The sequence below is a fragment of the Prionailurus viverrinus genome, chromosome D3, assembly GCF_022837055.1.
Source record: "Prionailurus viverrinus isolate Anna chromosome D3, UM_Priviv_1.0, whole genome shotgun sequence".
In the NCBI taxonomy this organism is placed as follows: domain Eukaryota; kingdom Metazoa; phylum Chordata; class Mammalia; order Carnivora; family Felidae; genus Prionailurus; species Prionailurus viverrinus.
The window spans coordinates 66,415,003-66,441,709 of NC_062572.1; the positions used below are offsets into that span (position 1 = coordinate 66,415,003).

Sequence of the window (26,707 nt, forward strand, 5' to 3'; positions counted from 1 at the left end):
GACCGCGGGCGGACGAGCGGGCGGGCAGGGCCGCCCGGCGCCGCGGACCGAACTGCACAGCTCAGCAAAAGCGCCCTCGCCCTCCGCGCGCCGCCTCCTGCGAGCCCAAACCCGGCAACATTTTTTAAAGCTCCAATCCATCCTTTGAAGAAAGGGGGGGAAAAAATAGCATTGATCGGAGAGACTGAGATATATATATATATATATATATATATATAATTTTTTTTTTTTTTTTTGGCTCCTGCTAAAATTAGCCGGGCTCGCCGCGCGCCTGTGTGCGAGTGTGTGCGAGTGTGTGTGCGTGCGGGCGTGTGTGTGTGTGAATGTGATTACTCCAGGACTCCTCGGGCTCCGGAGACGCCATTTTCCCCCTTGATATCTCTCTCCATAAATCGGTGGCGCGGCGGAGGCGGCCGCGCCGGGCGGGAAGCGCGGGGCCGGCCGGGGCGCCCGCCGCTCGCCGCCGCCTCCGCGCGCCCGGGGGCCCCGGCGCCCCCCGAGCGAGGGCGGCCCGCCCGCGGCTCGCGGTTTGACAGATGCTCATCGCCATGGAGTTGCCGCAGCAGCACCTTTGGGGGCTCAGGCAAGCGACGGGAGCCGGGATCTGAGCGAGCACCGGGGCCAGCGGATCCGGAGCCGCCGGGACATGGGTGAGCACGCGCGGCGACCTTGGCCCGGGAGCACGGCGCCCAGCCTCCCGCGGCGCCCCGGGCCCCCGCACGCCCGGGGCCGGGGGCGGTGTGTGTGCCCTGTATGCAAAAGTTAACGTCGCCTCGCCGGGGCTTTGACTTTGCACCGGGCGGGAAGGGGGAGATGGGGCCGAGGGGGCGGGATGCCGGTCCCCGCCAGGCTGCGGAGGATGGGCGCGATTCCGGCCCGCCCGCGGGTGGGCAGCGATGCTGGCTCATTTGGAGTGGCCCGTTGGCGGCGGCGATAGTGGAAGCGTCGGGCTGGAGGGCTGGTCGCTTATTGAGTTTCGCCTAATCTGATTTCCCCCCCACCCCCCCACCCCGCCTTTTGCACCCTCCCTCGGTCCTGCCGCCGGCTGCCTGGGCTGGCGGGTTTGGCGTTGGTGGAGTGGACTCGAGAGGGGGAGGGGGTAGGGAAAGAGGTGGGAAGGCAGCAGGATAGGTAGACATATATGTTATTTTGGGGGGTCTCTTTGTAACTTGCAGGTTAAGTGGAGCTAGAGAGCTACATTGTAACCTAGTTGGATATGGGGGGGGGGGGGGCATGTATCAGAATCTAACGTGTCGTTAATAGAAAGAAGAACAGGGAAGAAGTGGTCCAGCCGGCGAAGGTTGGTGTGTGCTTGTGTTGTGGCTGTGTGTTAGTCTTTCTCTTAAAATCTTAATCAATGGATCTGAGTCTCTGTCTCGTGCTCTCCGGTTTTGGGACTCTGAAAAGACAGGAATTCCCTTAAAAGCAGACGAATGCCTTTTTTTTTTTTTTTTTTTTTTTTTTTTTTTTTTTTTTTTGAAAGCACGCATTGTGTGTGTTTCTAGAGGAGCCCTGGGCTTGAGAATTAACGGCAGGCTTCCCCGTTCGGTGGTTTCCAGTGGGAAATCACTCCGGAAAGGGAGCCCTTCAGTATCGATTTATTGTTTTTGTCTTTCAAACCATTATCTCTTTGGCTAAAATACTGTCTGAGAAGTTCCACAGAGACAAAGTCAGGTAAACTGGACTGGGCAGATCTTTAGCAAGATGGTGATAACGGTGATGCTGTTTGGGGTGTCTGTTTGTGATGGAAGCCTTGCTGGGTAATAGCAATTTCTGATCGGTAGAGCATGCTGCTTCTAAAAAAATAAGTGACTGCCTAAATGCTGTCTTCCAGTCCCCCTCCCCTACACGCTGCAAACACCCCTCCTCCCTTGACCCACACGCTTACAACAATTCTGAAATCGGATCCAACTGGGAATATTTTCTTTGGAGATCGGAAAGTTGTGCAGTTGGAAGTAGAAGATGAGGCTAGAGGTACTGGGGGAGTTGTGGGGAGGGGGTTCTTATTGCCCCCTGATGCTGCATTTATTCTTTTTGTGTGTCTGTGTGGGTTCTGAGGGTGTGCATATCCATCTGAAAGGACTGTTGAGGGAAGGATTTCCGATTCGTTTCCGCTTCAAATAAACTGTCCTGATAATCTCATGGTTGGCGTCTAATACTAAAAGGCCAATTTGTGTGTCTCTTTATCGCCTCGGAAACTCTTCCAAAAGGGCAGTTTATTCTGGAATTCTACAACAGCTACTTTTCTTTCCACGCCCTCACCCCCTACCCTCCACTATCCACACCTTTCCCCCTAAAGTTTGGTTGGAGTCCGTGGTCTTTAAGGAAATCTAATACTACTTGTTTTTCAATAACATTTTTTTTTGTTCTCTTCCTTTTCATTCCTTTACTCTGTTTCCTGTTTTTCTTCTTTTCCTGTAGATTCATACAAAAAACTAGTTTTATAAAGTAGCTGTCACTAAAACTATCTTGCTGTTGGGGCCCCACCTCTTACCCTCTAGTAGTTCACTCAGGTAAATCTGATTTACCCCCATTCAAACTCATCTTCGTTTGCAAACGTGTGTGTGTCTTGGGAGGTGGAGACAGGAGTGTAGTAGAGAAGAGGGACGTAGAGAGGAAGGGTGTTGTTCTGTGCAGGCCACATCTGCAACACTGGGGCCAGACCTGTACCCTCTGGGAGAGTTTCCTTTGCTCACCCCAGTTAGATGTTGTCTGGCTGGGATGGGGAGGCGGGGCCAAACTGGCCAGGGGCGTGTGAGGGAGGAGAAAGTTTGCAGCTCTTTAAAATGTAGCCAGTTTACAATCCCTGGTCATTCCCTCCCCTTTCTTCTCCTTTCTGTGGCTTCCACCATCCCAGACTCCCAAGACTCCCGCGGGGAGGCTTGATCTCCTGCCCTGACACGGTTGTCCAAGGCTTCAGAGTGTAGCTGAGGATGTTCTGCTTTCCTCTGTGCTTAATGGGATTGCCTCCTACCAGAGACGGGCGTTAGGACAGATCCGAGGAGTGTGGTTAAGCACAGAGTATTTGTAAACTTAGGGAAGGTGGTCTAAGAAGATAGGGAGACCAGGTACTCTGAAAGTGCTGATTTGCACTAGATCTCCCCTCCCCCAGTAAGAAAAAAAAATCCTCGTCTTGGGAAGTAGAATTGGTGCAAAAGCTGGGCTGTGGGCGCTGCTAGCCACTCTAGTAACCTGAGCTGGGCTGGGGGAGGAGGTGGTGAGGGAATGTGATCGGGAGCCAGAGGAGGGAAACGGACTCGTCTCCCGGAGTTGGGAAAATAGACGTGTCACTGGAATAAACAAACTGGAGGTGGGGGAGGGGAGGGCTTGTAGTGAACATAAGGGGGAGTGGCTGAGAAGCAGCGGTATGGTAGGAGAGGGCCACTTCTGGCTTAGGAGAAAATATCAACTGCCTTATATGTTCATAAATGGGCTAAGCAAGTGAAGGGCTGTAATCCGATCTTTTGTACGTTAACATCATAATGTTACATAGGAAGGCGCTGCTGGGCAGGCCCAGTCCTGGACTTCACACGGGGGAATCCTAGGGGTATCCCTGAGTGAACCTAGGAGCCTCTTTGGTGCCATCAGGGCTTCTGGTCATGTACTCACATTATTCACAGCAGGCTACTTTGTAAATCACCTAACCTCAGTGAGGGTTGGGAGACAGAAAACAGTGCATGGAATCTTTGTAGAATTTTGTTGACAAAGGTAGGTGGGAGAGGCAGGAGGCAGGAGTTTGCCGAAGAAGAAATAAATAGGTAGGCATTTCCCCTGGATCCCTGATTCCCTTTCTGCTGTTATCTTGACTTTCAATTCCATTAGGGACCAAATCGATACTTCTCTGGCACAAAAATATACCTCTAGGAGAGTTCTCTCAAGCCAGTCATTATTTTTAGTTGTACTTCAATCTCTGCTTCGAAGCTTCTCTGTAATATGCAAAAGGAGGAAGATGAGAAGTGGCTAGATGGATGGGATGTCCTTTCTTGATTCTTGCAGAGACACTGAAACTTGGCTGGGCCTCAGCCTCCCAGAATGCCAGTTTTTCCCTTGGAGACTTGAAGTTTTAATTGAAACCAGAAAGCTATTGAAGGCAGACCCAGCCAATGAAACCTTGTTTTCTCTCTGCTCAGGAATGGGAAATAAATAATTTTTTGCTGATGGCATTTCAAGTTGCTTCAGTTCTGCCCTTGCCAGAAGAATGGGGTAAATTATTATTAACACATTAGCATTGTCAGGAGTAGCAGTGCCTTAAAAAATGGGATGATGTTATTGAGTTTATTCAGGGACCCACTGTGTGGGAGAGGTCTATGGGTGGGGGGCCGGTGGGGGGCAGGATGGGGGCTGCTCTTGCCCTGAAGTGGGACAGCCCTTCCCTGGAAAAAAGGAAGCCTCACAGAATCCTTGCTGCATACCACTGTGCTTGGTCCTTGGGTTCTTGCAATGAAGGGAACAAGTATCCAACTTCACTCCTGTTCTGTGGTCTATTATGAAACCTGGTGAGCTTCTCAAAATGGTTGAGGCCAGGATTACCGTCGTACATGTAGACATAGGTTTAAGATTCGTCTAGAACTGTTTCTAAAGGCAACCCTGGTATTTCACCAAATTTTCATCAAGCTTCAGTCACTTTCATCAACCTAACACTTGATAAATGCAGAAAAGGAAATAGCAAGGTGTCCACAGAATGTACTACTTCATGAATTTGGGGGATAGATGCCAACCTAAAGTTTTGTTTTGCTGCAGGTTTTCATTTCCATTTTCCCTTAGCCTTCAACTAGATTCTGATGCCCACTTAGACATACCAAGTTGGGGCAATATGAAGTTTGGGGGGGAACTGGTAACCTTAGATGGCTGAGTGCAAGTTAGTGGGCCCTTAGAGTTCTCAAATGGAAGTTCCAACCATCTTTCAAAGTTTCTGGTCAGAGCAGAGTCCCTTTCAGAGTGTTTTTTTTTTCTTTTCCTTATCCATAGAGGATACCCTCCAAAGTTGAAGGAACACTTTTTTTTTTCAGTGGCCTTTGGCTTAGAAACTCCCAGTTGACTTCCTATCCGGTTCAGAGCGAATGATGCCAGGGTGAAGCAGAGAGTGTGAACAGCCCTGAAGTCCACAGAACACCTGGAGAGGAAGCAGTCAGCCCTCCCAGGAACTGATGATGGATTGTGATCAGCAGACCCATGAGAAATAATCGTAGGTAAAGCCAGCTGAACTGACCCCAGGCAAGCTGAGGCTTCTACCCTTCCAAGTGTTGGGGAGGGATAAGGATGAATGGTAAGCAGATAACAGGTGCAGAACTTTGCCAGCTTGGAGAAATGTTTCCCTTACCCAACTTCTCCCATCAAAAGTACTCCCTTTCATATGCATAGGTCTTTGTTCTTTTCAAGATAGCTTCATATCACATCAGCCCCCTTGATTCTTCTAAGGGGGGGAGGCCAGATAAGGAGTTTATCCCCATTCAGAAGATGAGGCAATTGACATAGTGACTTGCTGAAATGACACAAGGTGGTGGCCCACCTGTGACCGGATGGCTGTGTTAAAGTGTGAAGAGCATTACACCTGAAGTGACAAGATCTGCTTTGGATCCTGTCCTTGCTACTTCCCAGTTAAATGGCCCCTGGCAAGTTATTTAACTTCTTTGAGCCTCAGTAACCTAATCAGGAAAATAGGGATAAAGATGCTTAGCTTGCCTACTTCACAGGCATTGTAAGGATTAAATAATACCAGCTAATTTCTGTAATTGAACTCTGAGAGGATTTCCATGCTGCCTCCTGGAAACTGGTGCCTGGGATTATTGTCACCATAGCCCAGAGATTAATAACCCTTTGGTGTGACCAGAAATGCCAACAGGGGCCCTTGTGTTCTAAGACAGTCAGGGAATACTTGTTTTCTGTTCTTGAGTTGACTCACAAGAAAAATTGTGTGTGTGTGTGTGTGTGTGTGTGTGTGTATAAATCAGTTGAATTATTGGAGGCCTTGTATATGTCATGCATATCTAAGACTCAAAGTCTCAGATAAGATGCAATTTGGACTCGCAGGTGTATAGGCACTCAGGAAATGCTCTTAGCATTAGGAATGAGAAGAAGAAAAGAAAAAAGATACGGAGGTGCACAGAGAGTTAGGGCAAGCTGGAGAGAGTGAGGGGGAGGTTCTCCATAGGGAGCCCTAGTGGCTGAGCAGTGACATTCAGGACAGTGTTTAGCCTCTCTCAAGAAAAGAGCTCATAGCAAGATTGCCTCTGTCCCAGAGAACCATGTAGGTTGTCTAGAATCAGGAAAGCTTTTCACAGTCCATTTGCTCCCTGCCTCCTTTAGATTGCTTCTCTTTCTCTCTCTCATGATTCCCCGCTTGTCCTGTCCAGCAACCTGCACTAAGCACCTGGTAGTGTTCTCCAGTGAACCCCATTTTACACAACACTTGCTGGCTTCTGCTCCCATCAGACTGGTTTCTTCACTCACCTTGGGCCCTCTGTACAGGAGTCCACCTCTGCACCTGAGTTCACTCTTTGTTTCTGCCTCCTCTCTGGAAGGTGTCTTGATTGGTCCCTTTTAGTCAGAGCATTTACCTCTTAGGATATCAGACCAGCTCTCAGCTCTGCACCCTGGTCTCTAGAGCACTTCAGGTATAAAGCACTTGCTTGGCAACCAGCTCATGCTGCTTTGCTGTTTGTTGTCACTACCGCCCTAGGCTGTGTGAATCCTTAAAGAAAGGAGCCAGGTTTGCCCACAAAGCCCTGTCCCTACTTAGGAGTGATTTCTGTTGCATGCATGAATCACAGAATTTATGCAAAGATAGGATATTAAAAGTAAATGTTGTTTAAGGTATACCAAAGCTCTGCACTGTCAAGCAACACAATGAGGGCCTCTTAAACAAAGTGAATAATAACCACTTATGTTAATGGCTTTTTATACTTTTGGCCATCTTTCAGGGGCAGTCACCCACTCTGTTTCTCCCTCGAAGCCTAAGAGATAATGATGTTTTACCACGTGCACATCCTAACAGTCACTGATTCACTCATTCATTCAATCATCAAATATTTATTAAGTGCCTACTAGAGGCTCATTGCCACACTAGCACACATAGCTCTTGACTTTCTCTGAAAATTCCGGTTGCATTTTTGTCCACCACACTTCTTTTGGTACTTAACCGTGCAATCTTCTTTGTTACTTTAATCCCAGTGCTTCCCTGCTCCTCGGTGACAGTGAGGCTGGCCGCACTGGAAAGGAAGCCAGAGCAGAGAAATGTGCTCAGTTCCGGGAAGGGCTCCTGAGAGGCAGACTGCATGCTGGGCTGGCCACCCGTTAGCGTATGATGGGGGACACCTTCTTAGCTTGGGGCACCTCGAAGTGAATGAGTTTGGTTGCTATGGATGCAGGGGACCATTCTGAAATTTTGTGATTCTATAGCTAGAAGTGTCCTAGGAGTTTTGAAGCTTTTTTTTTTTAAAGCTCAGAGCTTCTCAGACCCATTTAATGGCAGCCCAGCAACCATCCAAACCAATCCCACTGAGGAGTTGTGCCTTTTGCTAAGTGCTTGCTGTGGTAGAAGAGCTCTAGAAATGGAAATAGGGTCAGCAGAAGTTCCCCAGTTAGAACCAGAGAGCCAGACTTGGAGGACAGGGACAGGGAGAGGCTGAGATGGATGGTGAGCTAAGTGTGAAGAAATATCATAAAGAATAAGATAAAGAATCATGTGGAAGGAAGAAAAAGATTGATTCTCTACATCTTTTTTGAATACTGGCCCCCTTTGGTGAGATAACTGAGTGGAGTAGAGGGAGCTGATGCAGACAGTTTAGAAAACCTGGAGTGTAATATTCCCTATCTGGGCTCTGCTACTGCCTCCTGTGCTAAGTAAGCATCTGGAATCTCTGCTGTGGCTACTCCACAGCCCTCATGGATCTGGGGGGCTGGGTGTTATTTTTGGGCATGTAGGCTGGGCACAGGCTATGCCTGTGCTTCTGGGATGTCCTCTCCATCCCCACAGCAGAGTCTGTCCTGCATTGGCCAGGGTTCCATAACAGCGGATGATTGGTTTCTGTGCATTTTGAGGTCAAAGGGAACGATCCCCAGTTTGTCCGAAGCCAGAAGCCTCTGTGATTTGGGGTGGGGTGGGATTAGGAAAATTGTGCTTTGATCTGAAGCCCTCTGAAAGTTCAGTGGGAATTCTTACCTACTCACCAAGGAACACCTGGTTGGATATTTAGGAAGAGGGAGGTTCTATAAGCTACCAAGACGTGGCAGTTACTTTTATTCTAGGATTTACTTGGGATAGGGGGAAAACCAGGCAACACTATTAGCCTAACTTGGTGAAGAACAATTTCTTCATTTTTCCTTCTGTCTGCCAAAGATTTGCAATTCTGTCAGTAGAAAAAACTGCTTGGGTTTGAAATTGGGGTTGGAGCTGGAGAGATGGGAAGACTGGAGATGCTGAACTTGATGGATCCAACATAGTAGCCTGAGAATGCTCATCAGAAGCTGTGGGGCACCAATGTTGTGTTTGTAGCAGAATAATGAAATCTGGATGGCAAGTTCCTTGCAGTGGTTAGTGGCTCTTTCTGTGACCTATTGTTATTTGAGCTATGAGACCTTGATTTTTTTAAGTATTAAATTAATACTTACTTTGGTTAATAATGGTGGCTAAAAACAATAATATGATGTCAGAGCCATGTGGGCCTTCTTTCTGCTCATCACTTTGTTCTCAAGAGCTCACTTACAGTGAGTTTTTTGATCCACAAATATCTATTAAAATCTCAACATTGCTGCTGTGTGAGCCATTGTTCCTGACACTTTTCAGTGGAAAAGGTCCATGAGACATGGCTTTTGCCCTTGGAGAGTGGATAGTATATCTGTAGAGACATGCATAGCTCAAAAGGAAAGCTTCAGTCTGCAGCCAAAGTAGGAGTATGATCTAATGGAATTATGCTATTTGTGTGATCAGGAGCAGTCGGGGAAGGCTTTGAGAAGGATGTGGTGTTGGGTTTGACAGTAGCATTGGAATAAGGGGATATTCTTAGTGGATAAAATAGCTTTGGCACAGGAGCAGAGGTGGGACAAAGTTCAAATATAAGTTTGGAATTGCCACACACACACACACACACACACACACACACAAATGGATGCTAATCATGAAAAAGTACTGCAACTGGCAGGAGCAGGGTGCCCCTGATGACAAGGTCCAACTGGCTGATATTGAGGGGCTGATCACCCATAGGAGGCATCTTGATGGTCTGAGGACTTCTCAGTGGGAAGGACAAGGTCTCTAAGTTGGACCCAATCTAGCTGTCCATAGTTTTCATTCAAACTCATTTTCAGCTCTCCGATTCAACCGACTTTGTACACTCATTGACATTTAAATATGAATGTGATGAGACTCTGATGGGTGCTGGGGGTGGGGAGGCAAGGACACCAAGGGATGGAGAGGACATTGTCTCTGCCCTCAGTCTGGTGGAAGACTTCATAAGAACTCATGAAAGGCAGCTATCTAAGGCTAACTGAACTGTATTGGGAGTGCAGGGAAGGCCAGAACCGCTGGCATTGGACAGATCCCAGAAAGCTTCAGGGACTAGGTGGGGCTTGGGCTGAGTCCTGAACAATGGGACAGTCTTGCATAGGTTCAGATCTGCAGAGAAGAAGCTCAACTTGAGAATATAGAGGCAGAAGGAAGATCACTTCTCAGAGACCAGGGTTCTGTGGAATGTCAGATGGCCAGACAGATGAAATGGGGGTCCTGTGAGAAAAAGGCCAAGGCTGCATGTTGAGATGGGAACCATGACCAGAGTTTTCAGAATGCCAGGGGAATAGATGTGGGGAGCAGAAGGATGTGCCAGTCAGAGAACTTTCACACATAACACACAGGACAGAACCCTGACATCTGTCTGACTGTCCCATCTACCATTGGTATTGTTAGTTACCAACTCTTCAGTCTGGTATTCAAAAGAGGTATTTTCAGAACAAAAAATAAAACTATATACGAGCATTTAGAATAGGAATCAGCCACTCTGGAGAATAAAAATGCTCTGGTACTGGCATTTATCAACAGGAGTTTAATGTATAATTGGAGGAAAGACATACAAGTTTTGGTAACAATGCGGTATTAAATGGCAGTTCAAGATTCCTGAAGGAGAAATATCATAAAGGAAGGGAATGGAGCTAATATTTGTTTAGCTCTGGTATGCCTAACATCTCCTTTGTGGAAGAAGCACAAGCATGTAGGTGTCAAATTATACTTTATGTTCAAATGACAGTAAGCAAAGCGATTGTGGAATCAGATGGTTGAGAAGTAGAGGAATTTGAATTAGGACTGAACAGGTAGTGGGGTCAGAATTAGAGACCCTTGAGAGAAAAACTGTCAAGTTTATTATTTGCTGGATTGTTTAGTTTATCTCCATTGCCTTCACGTAAGTCTATCATTTTCATCCCCAGTTTACAAATGGCACGGTGGAGGACCAGAGTTTAAGTGGCTGCTAACTCTGGGTATTTGAAGACGGGTGGCATGATGAGTGAGTGGAAAGCAAATGACATTTGGAGTCAAAGAGCACCATCTCAGTGACTTTAATTAATTTCTCAACTCCAGTTTTCTTTTCTTTAAAATGGGCGCATCTCAGGGTTAAATAAAAAACTTAAAGCACTCGTTATATACTAACTAGATGCATGTTAAAACGTAGGATCATTTTCTTTGCCAGGTGGCTCTCTCTACTCTATTTGGACAGGAAATACTATGACTACAGTTACTTCTTACATTTTGCCGTATTTCACCTTTTAGGTGCTATTCTGCATATGCTATTTACTGTTGTCTTTGTAAAGTTTGGTGAAACGACTTGGAGGGCAGGTGAGAAAACTGATACTCAGGATTTGGAAATAAAATGAAAAGTCAGGTGGCAGACTGGTCTTGAAGCTCGTATCTGTAGAAGTAGCTAGGGGTATCACTTTGTGTTTTAGAGTCATTATCATGTAAATGTAAGAGTACAGGCTTTGGAATCTTATAAACCCTGGATTTGATTGTGGATCTGGTGTAGGTAATATGGGCCCTTGAGCAAAGTATTACCCTCTCTGGGCCATTATTTCTACATCTGTAAAATGAAAATAGGTCTTCTGTATTGCAGGGCTGCTGTCTTGATTAAACTCATAATACCTGTTGAGATCATTGGTTATATTTACCACCTCTCTCACGGTGAGTGTGTGCTTTCCTTGACTGCATGGAGAAACACAGGCAACAGATGATATGCCAGAGGTAGAACTTGCCCTACGAACTTGGGGATTGGCCCAGCCAGAGCTATACAGATCTCTCTCCAGAGGCTCTAAGGCTCATGCTGTTGTGTTGTGTTATTGGTTCCCAAAGGAGGCACTATTTTTGAAGCTAGAGCTGGAACTGTTGGTTAATGGAAAATGTGCCAGCCTTAGGCCTCAGAAGTTTGATTCTGCTTCTCTCCCTATCATGGAGATCCCTGAACACAGGGACTGATCCTTAGTTTTGCATGAGGTTCAGTCAGATGGAGCCATAGAACCAGCAGGATCTAGAAGGAAGTTGACAGAACCACCCTAGACTTTGAAGGACTCTGGTTGTCAAGTTCAGGAGATAAGGCTTAGCAGCTGAGAATGTCAGAGCTGAAGGAGCCACAGTTTACGTTTTTGAACCCCTTCATTCTGAAGACAGGGATGGGGAGACCCAGGGAAAAAAAGGAACTTGTCCAAGGCCACCTAGCACCAGATGGCAGAGCAGGGAATTGAGCCTGTAATTTGTGACTAAACCAAGTCAGTTTCCTCCATAAGACAAACTGGGAAGAAGAAGAAAAGCAATAGTCAAAACAACAGCAAACACTTAAGTTACCAGGTGCAAATTAAACTATTTGTATGTGCTTCCTATTGTATAGGGAGTTTGGGGAGGTTGGCCTCCAACCCCTGTCCCCTCAGGCTTTACTTGGGATCTGTGAAGAGAGGCAGCAATTAGCCAAACACTAGCTTAAATGACACAGGCTATGGAAGTAAATCAAATTTAACAAAATATTTGAGTGTCCACTATGGTGATCCCAACATGTTCTTTCATAATTATCTTATTTAATCTTCAATTACTTCTCAAAACAACCCTTGAGGTAGGATTATAACCCAATTTCCAAATGAGACTTGAACAGTGTAAACATATTTTCTAGGAACAGTTACTAAGTGGGAAAGAGAGGCTAAGTAATCTAAATATGTGACATCAGATTGGTGCTGCTTCCATTCTTCTTTTCAAGCGGAAACATAGCTTGGACACTTGCTGTTGGATCCTTACTGTGTATGCTCATTGTGCTCTGAACTGTGTCAGAGATCCATGTAAAACCCAGCTCCAACCCTTGTGGAGTTCCTGGTCTGGTGGGAGAGAGAAATAAGTACATGGAACATTGCAGTAGTTTGCCAAATGCTCTGTAGCAGAATGCTCAGGGAAGTGAGAGCAAGACCATCTGTGAGTGTAAGTGTGTGTGTGCGTGTGCGTGCGCGCGCGCGCGTGTGTGTGTATAAATACAAGGGGAAAGGAATAGAAAAGGAAGTTTCAGCCGGCCTTCATGAAGAATGTGAAACTTGAGGCAAATCCTGAAGAATGACTTAGAGGTTACAGTGTGGAGAGAGGAGAAAGGTCAGCTGGAGGAATTAGTAGGGAATCCCATGAATCAATGCAAATCAGGGGACTTTGGGGAAGCCACAGCTCAGCAGACACTGTTGGGGGAAATTGGTGGGTGCAGAACTCAGGAGCAATGCTTGGAGGAGGTGATCTGTGGATAGGAAGGTACCATCCAGATATGTGGTATAAAAAAGCCACTGAGTCTGACCTTCATTTTTCACTGTAGACCACTGGTGTGTTTGCAGGGTTAGAGAGAGCCATGGTAGCAGAGTTATGTTGCCCTCACTGATTGAGAGCTGGGTAAGGGTTGGGTCACTTGATCAATTTATCAGAGTTTATGGTGCATTTAATCTGGGTATTTCTGCAGCAGGAAGGATTTCAGGGGCAGATCACTCAGAGTCATGGGCACCTGAGTCAAATGGTGCTTGGTGGCCTTTGACACATTCTCTTATTCAGCATTTCCTCAGTGAATGATTTGGAGTATTGCTCCATGGATCAGGAGCTGTGCCAGGCTCTGGGGACTCCATGGTGAGCCAAATAGACTAGCTTTTACCCTCAGGGGCATACTGTCTAGTGCAGGAGGAGGCAGGGTGCAGAGTTGCACCCATGAGTGGCACATGCATTTATAAAATATAATAAATGCTAGTGAAGAAAACCTCTGTGCTGTTAAGGCACAAAATAGGGAGTCCTGATCTGGTTGTGAAGCTTGGGGAAGTGCCTTTAGACCTGGGCCTGAGTAATGAAGAGGCATTATTAATTCAAGGGGGCTGGAGGAGGACCCTAGGTTCATGCCAAGTCTTTCAAATGGGAAAGGCCACTTCTTACTCCCCACCTAAATACCTTAGGTGACATAAAGAAAGATGAACACTGAATCACCTCCAAAACCAGTCAGATCGTGACTGGTTTAAATTCTCTTAAAAGAATTTGAGTAGGGGTTCTTATAGCATTAGGCCAGTGAACCTAGGTTAACATACATTAGCTTCCCTATCTGTAGTTAGGTGGGATCACATTCTATCCTTTTACACCCTTTGCCTTCTAAGATCAGAAACTCCTAATTTCTGTCAACTAGAAAAATAGGCAGTTATCCGGTCTACTGCATGGGCAACTTTAATAAGACAACTGAAGATAGTTTCCTCCCTACCATCATTATATACATATCCTCAAAGTCTATGGCTTTCAGAAACCAAATGGAAAAGTCTGAAGGAGGGAGGTTTGAGAGGGGTGGAAGCAGGGCATTGACTTCTGGGCAGAGATGGCTCCTCAAGTTCAGCTCTGAGGTGGACACAAAGACCCCTTGTCACAGTGCATATGGGGATTTCAGCTCCTCAGAATTTCAAAGAATCTGGCAGAAGAAGCCCTCATCGTCCAGCAAAACAGTAGTAGGTAGATGTCTACTGTCAATGGTGTTCTAGTAAATGCTTAACACCCTGTTCTGCAGATTTGTTTTGAAGCCATTATTTGTGAAGTTTGCTAATTCCGGTGGTGTAAACACTCTTACCATAGCCAATTTTCAAACTACCAGCCTGACCCCATTGAATGTGGAGTTGGGAAGAGAGACACAGGATAGGCTCTCAGGATCCCCTTGAGGCTGCTGTCAGCACACCGCCATTACTGTTCAAGAGAAACTTAGATGATGAGATCATTGATAACAGCAGTAGCGCTGAGACGAGGATTTGATTGCCTTCCAGGTGGACTGAAGGTAGAGTCAAAAGCTGCCCGGTGCTTTTTCTGTAGATGAACACTACCTGGTATGACTCTCTTCTCCTTTACAGCATGAGCAAAGAGCAAGAACCAACAGGAGGCCTTAGAGGGAAAAACACCCAAATAAGGTAAAAGGAACAGTATCATGAAAATTATTTACTACAACTGCAAAATAAGAATTTCAGGAAGCTGCCAGACATCTGCATCAGGAAGAAGCATGACTGCCGGTGGGATAGGAGCACAGAGTCACAGGGAGGGAGTGTGCAGAGATGAAAAACATCAGAATCAGCTGAAAGGAAGATGCATGAAGTAAAGAAAGCCTGCAAGGATCCAAACTGTGTAATAGCAGAATTAAAAATCTGCAATAGAGACAAAGGGAACACGGAAAATAGAATTAAGTTGGTATCATGGAGGGTAGTTTGGGGTTTGCTCTCCCACAATGCAAAATCAAGAAATAAAAACAGTAAGAGAGAAAATGAGGGAAATGGAGGACATAGATGGGAATGCTAAAGTGAGGATTATAGGAAAAACTGAGAGAGAAGCCAGAACCATTGAGTAGAAGAAATAGTTAAAGAGGTACGATCGCAGGGGATATTCCTGCCTCTATAGATCCAAAATGCTCATCGCGTTGTAGGAAAAATAAAAGAAGAGGGATCTGCACTGTACTAATTTTGTCATTCATAAAATTCTAATACAATGGAGGAAAGATCTTCAACTCTAACAACGTAAAACAAGTTGCCTACAAAGGAAACAAACCAGGCTGGCCTGCATTTTCTCTTCTGTTATTTCAAATGTTAGAAGACAGTCTACAGAGTTTTGAGGTGGAAATGTTTCTGGTCTGAGGATTATGCTTTTACAGGTAAAGATGGAAGAAATGACTTATGGGGATTTGCAGGACACAGAGCTGAGGTGGGGCTTGTGGGGGGCACAGAAGAATTCTGTGAGAGGGGGAAGGTCAGGAATGAGGCAGGGGACTCTTGTATATTTGTAGATTGTTTGCCTTTAAGACCGTATGGGGTGCATGTTTTTAATTTTTTTTAATAAAGAGCATGTGTAGTTCTATTAAAAAAAAAAGATAATAGTCATAACCTAATAAGGTAGACCAGGAAGGCATTTGTTCCATCTTGCTGATGAGACATTGAGGCTGAAAGAGGACTTATGAGGGCTCCTACTTGACAGAACTAGGTACGGAATCTACATGTTTGACTCCTGTTAAATATGCCAAGGGCTCTGCCAGCTCCACCATATTGTCTCTTTGGAAGGCAACAGTCCAGCTGATGATGGCCTGCATGTGGGTAGTGCCATGGGAGCAGAGCAGATGGGAGAGGTGGATGATGTTGGGAAACCCAGGCTGTGTTGGGTTGTTCATTTATTAATTCAGTCAACCAGCATTTCTTGAGTGTCCATTATGTGTTGCGCACAGTGCTAGGCATTGGGACTGCATGCATGAATAAAAATGCAACCTTTGTATATTCAGAGACTCAGAATAGTGATGTAAGGGAGAAATACCTTTAAACACAGAGTAATCGTGTTCATTGGTCAAGGCAGGAGATAGGGGTAAGTACATACATTAGGCAAAGCCTAAGCCCATCAGAATCATCTGGAAGGCTTGGGAAAAGCCAGAGGGCTGGACCTCACCCTGGGAGTCCTGATTCAATAAGTGAGGCTTCAAAAATTTGCATTTATGCTGCTATACTCTGGGATTAGTAAGAGTTTTCCAAGGCTTCAGGATTAGGAAAACTTCCATCTTGCAGATTTGAACGGTAGAGAGGATGCGTTCCTTGGGACTCATTTGGGTTCTGAGACACATCTAGCCAACTAGGATTCCCCAGGTCCCTCAGAGAAATAATTCTGAAGGTCCACACTATCTAATGTGGAGTGTCCTCATAGGTCTGTGGCTGTGCAGGGTAAAATTAGAGTCTTGTGTCTGGAAGAGACCTTGTTCTATTCATTGCTGAGTTAAGTGTGGAGTAAAGGACTCAAAGCAGCCTCTCAAATAGTCACTGTAAAAGGGAGAGCCATGGGTAGAGGGCACGTTCCTGGACTTCTCCCCCAGTGTTCTTTCCAAGTACATCACCACCCTTCTTGCCCCTCTGTTTCCGTGGGACCTGCTGGGCAGTTATTTCCTAAGCAAGTTTTATTACTCCTGTGCCCTGACACCAGGTCCTACAGGAAGACACCAAAGAGTTAACTTTATTTGGACTAGGAGCCTGAGCCAAGTACAGAGTGTCCATTGTGCACCCGCCCCCTCTGGAGGAGTCGCTGACTGCTGGAATGTGACAAGGCAAAAGGTTTTCACCTTGCGTTGGCTCCTCTCCTCTGTGAGTGCACAAGTGGGTGCGTGTGCTCACGCTCACATGTTGGCAGGGGTACACCACAAGAGAACTCTCAGTTGTCTCCCAGACTCACCAAAAAAGTGAACGGTGAATTTGGGGTGGCAGGTATGTGCTGGGAGAAGGGAAAAGGAGAACAACAGCTTTGTGTGCTGGGGAAGTAAACAGACAGGTTAGGTTTCTTTGCTCTTCACTTTTGAAAGCTTCTTTATTTTTTTAAGGTGAGGGGTGCATGTGGACATGGGGGGCTAGATTATAATCCTCAGCATAGGCAGTGAATTTCACAGAGGGCGCTTGGGCTGGCAGAGCTGCAGTCAAAGTAGTTGGAACCACAGGACTTTGAATAGCTGTCAGGGGGCTAATTCATTTTCATTCAGAAAGAACTTGAAGCCCTTCAAGTACCCAATCCTGCACTCGGTGTTGAAGCAAATGTAAGGGTTGTACAACCACAGTCGGTCTTAGCCTGAGACTGAATTGCGATTGAGTAAGGAAAATAAGATTCGTGTGCTCGAAACAGCAAGAAGACGATGCAAGACTAGTATTTAGTGGCAAACTATACAGCTGGGTGCAGTGTAAGTCAGGCCAGGGAGTGAATGCTGTGGTCCAGAGTTTATAAAATGTTGCCATGAAGAAGTGAAGGCTTGGGCATGACCTTGAACTATGGAAAGGTTTGGGATCTGTGTGTTTGCTTGTTCATTCCTTCGCACAAACATTTGGAGAGGACCAGTTGTATGCCAGTTATTGCATGGGTCGGTAGAAGGGGATATAAGAAAGATTCTATAAAAATACCAAGGTGGAGAGAATTCTGTGTTTGTAATGCCACAGTGGAGACTGGTTTGACTTGAAAAGGCAATGCAGGTTGGTGGCTAATGAGCCCTAAGACTGGATTCTTAAAGTAAGACCGGTACAGAAAATCTGGAAGTGATGTGTTCGTGAACATTGGGATGATTTGAAACTGTGTTACTGTTTGATCTCTGTTATTTACCATGTCATACTCAGACTGCCCTGGTTCAGGTCCTCATGCCACAAGAATTGAATTTCAGTTGAGCCTCCTTATGGTCCCCCTGCCTCTAATATCAGGTTCCATTAATTCACCCCTTACACTACATGCCAGAATTATCTTCCTAACGCACAGCTTTGATAGTGCCTCTTTCCTACTAACATCCCTTAAATGGCTTTCCATTACCTGTAAGATAAAATCTAACTCATTAGCATAGCATTCAAGGGTGTCCTGTGATCTGGTTGTAACCTTTTATCTCCAGCTTTAACTCTCACCAGTCCCCATTTTGTGCCACATCTCCTGGCCAAGCGTCAACTTTCTCTTTCCTGAGCGTGACCCTCCTGCAGGCTCCTGCTTCAGGCCTCCCTGCATGCTGTTCCCTCTGTCTGCCATGTTTTCCTTCTTCCCACTCCACCTGTTGAAGCCCCTGAAGGTCAAAGCCATATTCTGTGCTCTCCTTGAAGCCTTCCTGTGTAGTTTCCCATCTGTTTCTCTGTACCTCACTGAAGCGGGAAACATTTTCTCTTCCCTTGTTTCTCTTCTTTACTATAGGACATATAAATATCTACTTTGTTGTAGTTGTTTTCCAAATCTCTCTTCAAGAATGCGAACTCTTTGAAGAAAGGGACTGTATTTCAGTTGTTATCTTAGGATCTTGACTGGAGGAACACTGAAAAATAAATTGTTGAATTTTCATTTTTTTGTGGACCTCTCACAACTTGAGTTTTAAGTTTCAAAATGTTGTCTTCAACATCAATTAATTCATGATTTATACCATTCAATATAAGGAACTCTGAAGGGAATTTTTTTTTTGATGGGAGAGATTTTCTTAATAATATACCATTTCACACTACTATCCATTCCTCTAAAGTTAGATTTCATCTTCTTTTATCACAGCACAGAACCTGCGATAGACATTCAGAGGTCCAGGTGGATTTGGTTTAGGTTAGGAACGTTTAATGGAGAACATGGCTCACTTTCTTGCCCTGACACAAGAATAACTTCATAAGTACGTACCAGGGAATTAAATGTCACATTGAAAATTCCTGCCAGAGGAAGCAAACCACTGAATACTACTGCCTTGTGAAAACATGGCTTGCAGTTTGGATGGACCCGGGGTACAAGCTGAGAAAGATCTACTGGACAATTGGTGCTTGACACACAGGGACACATTCTAAGGCATCTTGATGTCTCCTCAACAGCTAGTGTGGTACCCGACAACCAGTAAGAGGGGCCTCAATGAATGTTGACTTGAATATGACTTTTTAATAATTATATAAAGTTTTAGGAAGGTAGATCAGTCTGGATGACACAAATAATCTTACAAGTAAAAGAAACTTCAAGTGTCACCTGGTCTAACTGCCCTCCCCTGCCCCTAAGTGGGGACTTTGTCCCTTCTGTAGCCTGGGGCACAGGTGGCTGCCCAGTCTTCTTGTGACAGATTCGGTGAAGATGCTCTTGCTCTCACTAGGGCAGCCTCTTCTCTTCCAGAAATTCTGTGTTCCTTGGGTTTTCCCCTTAGAGGAAGCAGTTGTAAATGTGTCTTTCTGCAGGGCTGAGTGGTTTCCAGGAGCCGAGTATGCTCCTGGGCTTCTCTGGGGAGCAGAGAATGGCTGCCTTGCTGGCCAGCTTCCTCACACCATGTCAGCCGAAAATGTACTGATTCCAGAGGGAGAAAAGACATGCCCAGTCTCCAGGCTTCATTTTTGGCTGTTCTCAATGTGTCTTTGCAGTTCTTAGGCATTTTCTGGCGGGCACATTTGCTGGTTACTACCTTGAATTGCTGGGCTCCAAGGTAGAAGGTGTGCAGTAATGTCTTCTGCCAGGAAACCCCAGCCCATTGAGCTATTTAAGGCTTGAGTGTGATCTCACCTACAGCCTAGGGATGGAAGAAGATAGTGTCTTGAAATTTTGTGTAGCCCTGGGGCTCTCTGTTTTCTCTTGAGGATGAGCACTGCATTTCCTTTGGGGTCTTGAAAATGACGAGTCTGAAACTGGGAATAATGGGACATAAAGTGAATAAGGGTGAGGGATAGTTTAGCTGCTCCTATGATGGTCTGAAGAGAACCTGACTGATGTTTCTGGTTTCCTCTGGAAGGAAGGCAGACTCAAAGACCCTGGGGGTGGGGGGTGGGGAGAGTCATTGCTGATACCTCCAAAGGCCTGTGAAATGCTCCTTCTCTCTTTTTCCCTTTTTTGTTGTCATGTAGACAGAATGCCACTTTATTTAAGGACCAGAAGGGGAATGAAAGCTGTCTCGAATGGCTATTTTTATCTAAATAATTGATAATGATTAAATATCTTTTGTGTGGACAGAAACATTTTTAGTGATTGTTTTGTATTAATCACAGCATTAGAAGTGATTTTCCACTGAACTCTTTATGTTTTCCTCTTTCAAGCCTGCATCTAAGCTTTGCATTTGTTTTAAGAAATAAAGCTAATTTTGTGTAATTGAAATAATTTACCATGGAAGATGATAAAGAAAGAATGGTCAGGAGGTTAGCTAAATGTCCTTCCAACCAGACAGCGGAGGGCAGCTCGGGGGTTGTATTCAGCTTTGCAAACTGTTCTTTACATGTCAGAGGGAAGTGGTGCAAGAAGCCAGCCAAACGTGGTTCCCACAGACCTGCCTCAACACTTTAGACTTCCCTTTCGTCATGGTTGGTTTTGATGGTGACTCAGCTAGCTGTGGCTTCAGTATAAGAAACTTGTAACTTTGTATTGAACTGGAGGACTGGCTGCTCGTATCTTTATTCTTGGGCCCATAGCCAGAAAAATTAACCATTCAGTGAAGGGCTGTGTGTGTGTGTGTGTGTGTGTGTGTGTGTGTGTGTGTCTGCGTAATATAATCCAATATAATCCAATTTGGGGATGTGCATGTTCTGGTTTGGTTTTTTTCCCATCTTTTTTTTTCCCCCTGATGCCATAGATTAGGGGGAAGGGGCTTCTAGAACTTGAGTTACTTTTGAGGTCATTTTCCTTCCTGCCATGACTAATTATCTCTCTGTTTCTCAGTTGCAGATCTGACCTCTTCTGAACACTTGGTCGTGTCTCCATTCCTGGGACTCTGAACCCAGCAGCTGGACCACTTTGTCCTTGGGATTTCGGGTGTCCTCGCTTCTCACCTTTCCCTTTCCCCCTCTTCTCTCCCACCTCCTGAGAACTCCTGAAGACTGTAGGATTGTCATGGAGTCCAGGGAAATCTTAAGCACCTCCCGGCAAAGGGGGGACGAGTCGGAATTCCTGCCTGTCTCCTCAGCCAAGCCACCGACTGCTCCCGGCTGTGCAGGAGAATCTTTGCTCTCTGCTCCAGGACCTGGGAAGGGGATCCCAGTGGGCGGAGAACGCATGGAGCCAGAGGAGGAGGATGAACTGGGCTCAGGGCAGGATGTGGATTCCAACTCAAATGCAGACAGTGAGAAATGGGTTGCAGGAGATGGCCTGGAAGAACAGGAATTTTCTATCAAGGAGGCAAACTTTACAGAGGGGAGTCTGAAGCTGAAGATTCAGACCACCAAGCGGGCTAAGAAACCCCCAAAGAATCTGGAGAACTATATATGCCCCCCTGAGATCAAGATCACCATTAAGCAGTCTGGCGACCAGAAGGTGTCCCGTGCTGGGAAAAATAGCAAAGCCACGAAGGAGGAGGAAAGAAGCCACTCCAAAAAGAAGGTAGGGAGCCCCGTTTTGTAGGGTTTTTTGTTAATTCATTTTTGCCACACCCCCCCCCCCCCAGCTATTAAAGGTCTGTTTGATTATTACTTATTTATTTTGGAATTATCAATCTCTTTGATGGAACACTTAACACCCTCCAGAAGAAATACCTCTGATATCTTGGTACAGTGTCTAATTTATTATTATATCTTCTACCCACATGAAAATCAACAGCTACTAGAATTATAATTCTGGAACATTTCTATTTATTGTGTAGCAGCCTCTTGGGTAGGTCAGACCTGGCTAAGCTGTGACAAAATTAGAGGGTTTTTTTTTCTTTTTTGGCTTTAATATTTGCATCTGTTATAGTTAAGTGTGGGATATGGAGAGTTTTGGTCAATCAGAAGAGTCAAGAACCTTTATAACCTTCTTTTGGTTTCAACCACCATTGTTAAGCCTGTCTAAAATAGGCAAGTTAATCACTGGACTAAGGAAGTCACCTTCATAGTAATTTAGTCCAGTAGAAGGTGAGAGATCATTGCTCTGAAAGCCAGTGGTGAGCCCTGGAGCTCAAACTGGAGAAAGAAGAAGGGGTGGATAACTGACCTGAATCTTGGTCTAACACATCACAGATGTTTTGAGATTGGGTATTGACTGAACTTGGTTGGTTGTCACTTTCCTCCTACAGGCCTAACTGGTGGAAAGCAGCCCTCTAGGTGATTGGTGGTGGTATTTGGTTGGGAATGAATGGGACCAGGTTTCATTGTAATTATATCACAGGGGGTTACAGTGACTTCCCTTCTTGGGTGGGGTATGGCACTCAGCTATAATAGCAGAGGACTGCCCTAGTCTCGAAAGCGTTCCAAAACTCTCTGGGGCTTGTAAATGCCTCTGAAAGGAGCCCCCTTGTTGACAGAGGTTTTGGGTTCAGGGTGGTAGGAGTTCATCAGAGTCTTTGTAACTTTCTCCCCACATCTTATTTACTTGGGCTCTAGACATGATGGATTAGCTAAAAATAGCACAAATGAATGACCCTCTCTCCATTATGGCTCAGAGATAATCTGTAGCATTTTTTTTACTAGTGGTTTTTGAGCTTTTCTGTAATCATTTTCAGTAGAACTGCTAAGACTCATGTTTTTTCATTGGTGTAAGCCTGTGTCCTCCCTCACGCTAAGTGTTTGGGCTGATATATTGAATTTAAAATCCAAAGACCCGGATGAGGGGAGATTTTCTGGGTGACCAGTGCCTTCTGGTTTGCTCAGACTATCCCAGTTTTAAAACCAAAAGCCCTGAAGCCAGGTACCCCTTCAGTCTTGGGCAAGCCAGGACAGTTGGTCATCTTATTTTAACCTTTGGAATATAAAATAATTTTTAGAAATCAGCTTGTTTTCACAGAGCACAGAGGTTGTGCTTTCCTTCCCCTGTCCCCATTACAAGTTGCAGTGATTTCTGGGGTTTCTGTCATAAAAGATTACCTAAGTGCCTTTGGAAACTTTTGAAATTCTTGCCAGAAAATGGAACAGTTCACATTAGGCTCCACTTGGAAAGTGAGGCTTTGCTTTGGAGTTGGGTCTCTTCAGCTTTGAAAATGAGTATCTTTGTCTGTGGCCATTGAGATGGCCAGTTCTTTGTGCATTGTTGGATTTTTATGTGGGTGGGCAGTCTCAAAAACTGTGGTAACTGTTTTCCCTCCATCCCCATTACTCCAGGGTTTGAGCAACAGCCCACAGTTTGGGGTGTGCAAACCCAAGTTCATTACCCTAGAAAGAGCTACGTTGTCCTGATCAGTTACGACCTTCCATAAAGCCACAGGAGTGTTCCCAAAGATAGTCCTCTGCCTCTTGGAATGCCCCAGAATAAAACTCTGGAATTTGTGACATGGGGATGATTTAGAAGCTGCAGTGTGCAGTGGACCTCCATTCTCATTTCTGAAATTCTGAGGCTGGTCATCATTAACCAAAAAGCTGGATGCCCTTTTTGTGCTTTATCGGAAAGAGAGGTGACATCACTTCTCCCAATGTGTGACACCCCAAGTGAGTGTTTCTAAGTCTCAGAAATTGGAAGGGAGGCAAAGGGAGGGGAAGGACTAAAATTCAGCTCACAGTGTTGTGTTATGCTGGTTATGCTGACACTGTAATGGGAGTAGCTACAAAAATTTTAAATTGTTAGGGGCTTGCTTCATACTCTGCTTCTCCATCCGTCCTAAATTTATTTATGCCTAGAGCAGTTACTTCCCAGAAATGAATGAATAAAGTTATCAGTACTGAGTCTTAATCACTTGATAGATGATGGAAACGTTCTCTGATCTCTATTGGATTAGAATGTTAACTCTCTTACTCTCCAGAGTTCCTGTTGTTTGGAAAAGAGGGAGTTAGTAAAAGCTGAAGTTGAGGTGGAGAGGTAGGAACCTTGCTTGCTGTTTCAGGGCCATGAACTTGCAGAATTTACTCATTTGTAGGAATGTGAAACATGTGATCAGTAACTTCGGACGGGGGAAAGGATGAGGATGGCATTTGGTAAGCAACAGATCAGAGTCTGGCTCTAAAATCCAGTCTTCTGGGTCTTTTTTTAAAAAGCAAACTCTACCCTCAATGTGGGGTTCAAACTCACAACCCTGAGATCAAGAGTCGCAAGCTCTACTTGACTGACCAGCCAGGTGCCCTGCCACCACTTTTTTTTTTTTTAATGAGGCAAGCCACTCATTGGAGAAGTGTGCATGGAGTGGCCCCTGGGACTCAGGTCCTAGACTGGGAGCCAGGAGGGAGGCTCAGCTGACCTGATCCTTGAGTTGGTAGAGATGCCTACTTGGGGGTCACCTGAATATACGTGTTGGCTTAGAGCAGGGGTCGGCAAACTGTAGTCTGTGGGCCAAATCTTGCTCCTTCCCTGTTTTTATACAGCCCACAAGCAAAGAATGGTTGGAAAAAAATCAAACAAAGAATAATATTTTGTAACATGTGAAAATTGTTTGAAATTCAAATTTCAGTGTCCATAAATACAGTTTTATTGGAACGGAGCCACATCCATTTGTTTACATTTTGTCTATGACTGCTTTTGCACGAAGACGGCAGAGTGGAGTGGTTGTGACAGAGACTGTATGTCCCACAACGCTTAAACTGTGTACTATCTGGCCCTTTCCAAAAGGGAAAAAATTATGTAGATATACATGTATATGTGTGTATATATATACATATATGTGTATATATATACACTATTATTATTACCATTATTTGACGAGCCTTTTTTTAGGGAAAGGACATAGAGTTTCAGGATAACAAGGATTTTGTTTCGTTTTGTTATTAAGGATTCAGCCTCCAAACTTGGAGGCTGGGGGAAATTGGGTGTTACATCATTATGTGCTGACTTTTTTTTTTCCTTTTTTTGTAGACCAATTAATTTTGTTCAAGTCATTGTTTGACAGCCTTAGGCAAAGACAGCTTATATTGGATCCCAAATGATTTTCTTTTTCATTGGTTTTTGTAAAAAGAATACTCCTTAGGATAATGATAGCGTTCCTTACATAACAGAGCTAGGTTTTTGCTAGGCTAATTGTATTTCAGTATGTTCTACTACTTTGGTGTGAAGACGTGTGTGTGTGGCATCCTCAAGGGCTTTATTCCAAGACTGAAACCTAACACCAACCCTCCAAACCAGAGAGGCATTATAGATGTTGAGGCAACATGGCCTCTAAAGTGGTAGGATGGTAGGAGGGACCCATGAAGACACTCCCTCACTGGCTCAAGTTTGCATGGACTCTTTCTAACCAGGGGACAGGTCACCTGTCTTCCATATGAAATTGAGATGGCAACTGAAGTGCTATATGGCAGTGGGTTTCTGATGAATGAATTTATGTGAGGTGTAAGAGTAGCATTTGGTGAGAAGTAGAGGCTGAGAAGAGAATTCTGAACATATTTCAGGGCCTCAGAACTGTGCTGTGGATGGACCTCCTTTGCAGATGATCTCATTAAAGAAAGGCAACTTGCTCTTTACCATGGTACCGGCATTGTTGCATATTAGACTTATACTCAGGCAAGTGATGAAATAACATAAACTTCATGTAGTTCCCTTCTAGGTCACTCAGTGAAAACAATAGAGAACATGAGACAGAGTTTCTAGAAGCAAATTCAAGTATAGCACATGAGCGTAGAATGTTCCAACAGTGACAAGTCTTTGAAAGGCTCGCAGCTGGGCAGAGCTTAGCAGCTCTCCTCTTTCCTGAGAACTTTTTGTGAGAATCAGGAACTCCTCTCGAGGTTCAACAGGATGAGAAGGACAGGGGACTTTTACCCAAGCTCCATTCAGTGACCCAGGCTAGGAGATGTGGGTGACAATCTGTACCAACGGGCTCGGTGGCTTTGGATCCGGAGTATAACCTTGCTGAAGCCCCAGTTTCTTTATCTGCCAGATAGAGATGATAATTTCCACATTGTATAACTCAATGGAAAATTTTAGGAAAAATGGGTAACTTACAGAGCACACATCATGATAACCAGTTTGGATTTGTGGCAAGCCCTGTGCTAGCTGTTTTACACGTATTTACCTTCACTATTAGTCCTTATAACAGTCCTGCCAGGCAGATACTACTTCTTCACAGATGAGGAAATTGAGGCTCATTTGCTTCAAGAGAGCAGGAACAGAAATGGGCAGGGTTGGTCTTTGAAGCCAGTTCTTCTGTACTCCAAAGCTAATGTTGTATTCCAGTCCTGAAGTGGCCACACTCTAAAAGACTGCTGGAAGGTAAAGATTCTAAGCACTGGGACATTTCCTCTACACCTTCCAACATTAGTTAGGGTGACGAGATCATAACCTGGTATATTGCCCTTAATTCTAAGTGTTCCAGGTTGTTTGAAGGAAAATTCAAATCCTCATGAGTTAAAGTCTTGTTCTTTTCCTTTGTTGTGCTTACAGATTTTTATTTGCCTTTAACCAAAATGCAACTTCTATTTCATTTCTTTGGATTTAGTTTTCCCTTTTCCCAGCTTCATCAAGAGAACCCGTTTCCTCCAATAGCAAGAACTTCAACCTCACATTTGTCACGTGCCTGCCGTGGTCCTGGAACCATGCTTGGGATTTGTCCTGGACAATCCCACCTATACCATCTTCATGTGTCTATGGAAAAACTTCAGCATTCTTCTCTGAACACTGCCAACCCTCTCTTAGGAAGTTCAACGGGGCATGCACTCATTTGCCCATTCTTTAAAGAGCACCTTCTTTGTGCCGAACGCACAAAGTATGGATGTAGATGGGAAGCGAGGTTAGCATCAGATTGCAAGGAATGATGAATGTCAAATAAATAAATGGGTTTGTATTTAATTCTGTAAGCAATGGGAATGCTCGGTGGGCTTTGAACTGGGGAAAGGGAAGGTTTGGGGGCCCAGGGAATATAATGAAAGTGATGCAGAGCAAAGAACCTTAAAAGGGGAGTCTTTAGGT

The 26,707-nt window shown here is 45.1% G+C and overlaps 1 protein-coding gene across 5 annotated transcripts in view; it reads left to right on the plus strand.

Annotated features, from left to right (window-relative positions):
• The first annotated feature begins 460 nt into the window (after nucleotides 1-460).
• Nucleotides 461-26,707, plus strand: part of SETBP1 (SET binding protein 1) — a 376,861-nt gene continuing 350,614 nt past the window's right edge. For 3 of the 5 annotated variants that reach the window (XM_047827601.1, XM_047827606.1, XM_047827604.1), the window contains exons 1-2: nucleotides 461-650; nucleotides 20,636-21,292. In XM_047827601.1, the coding sequence (XP_047683557.1) occupies nucleotides 20,807-21,292 (486 nt within the window). In that variant the 5' untranslated portion in view covers nucleotides 461-650; nucleotides 20,636-20,806. Of the gene's footprint in view, nucleotides 651-5,009; nucleotides 5,190-20,635; nucleotides 21,293-26,707 lie in introns of all 5 variants that reach the window. The other 2 variants (XM_047827602.1, XM_047827603.1) reach the window with 2 other exon arrangements.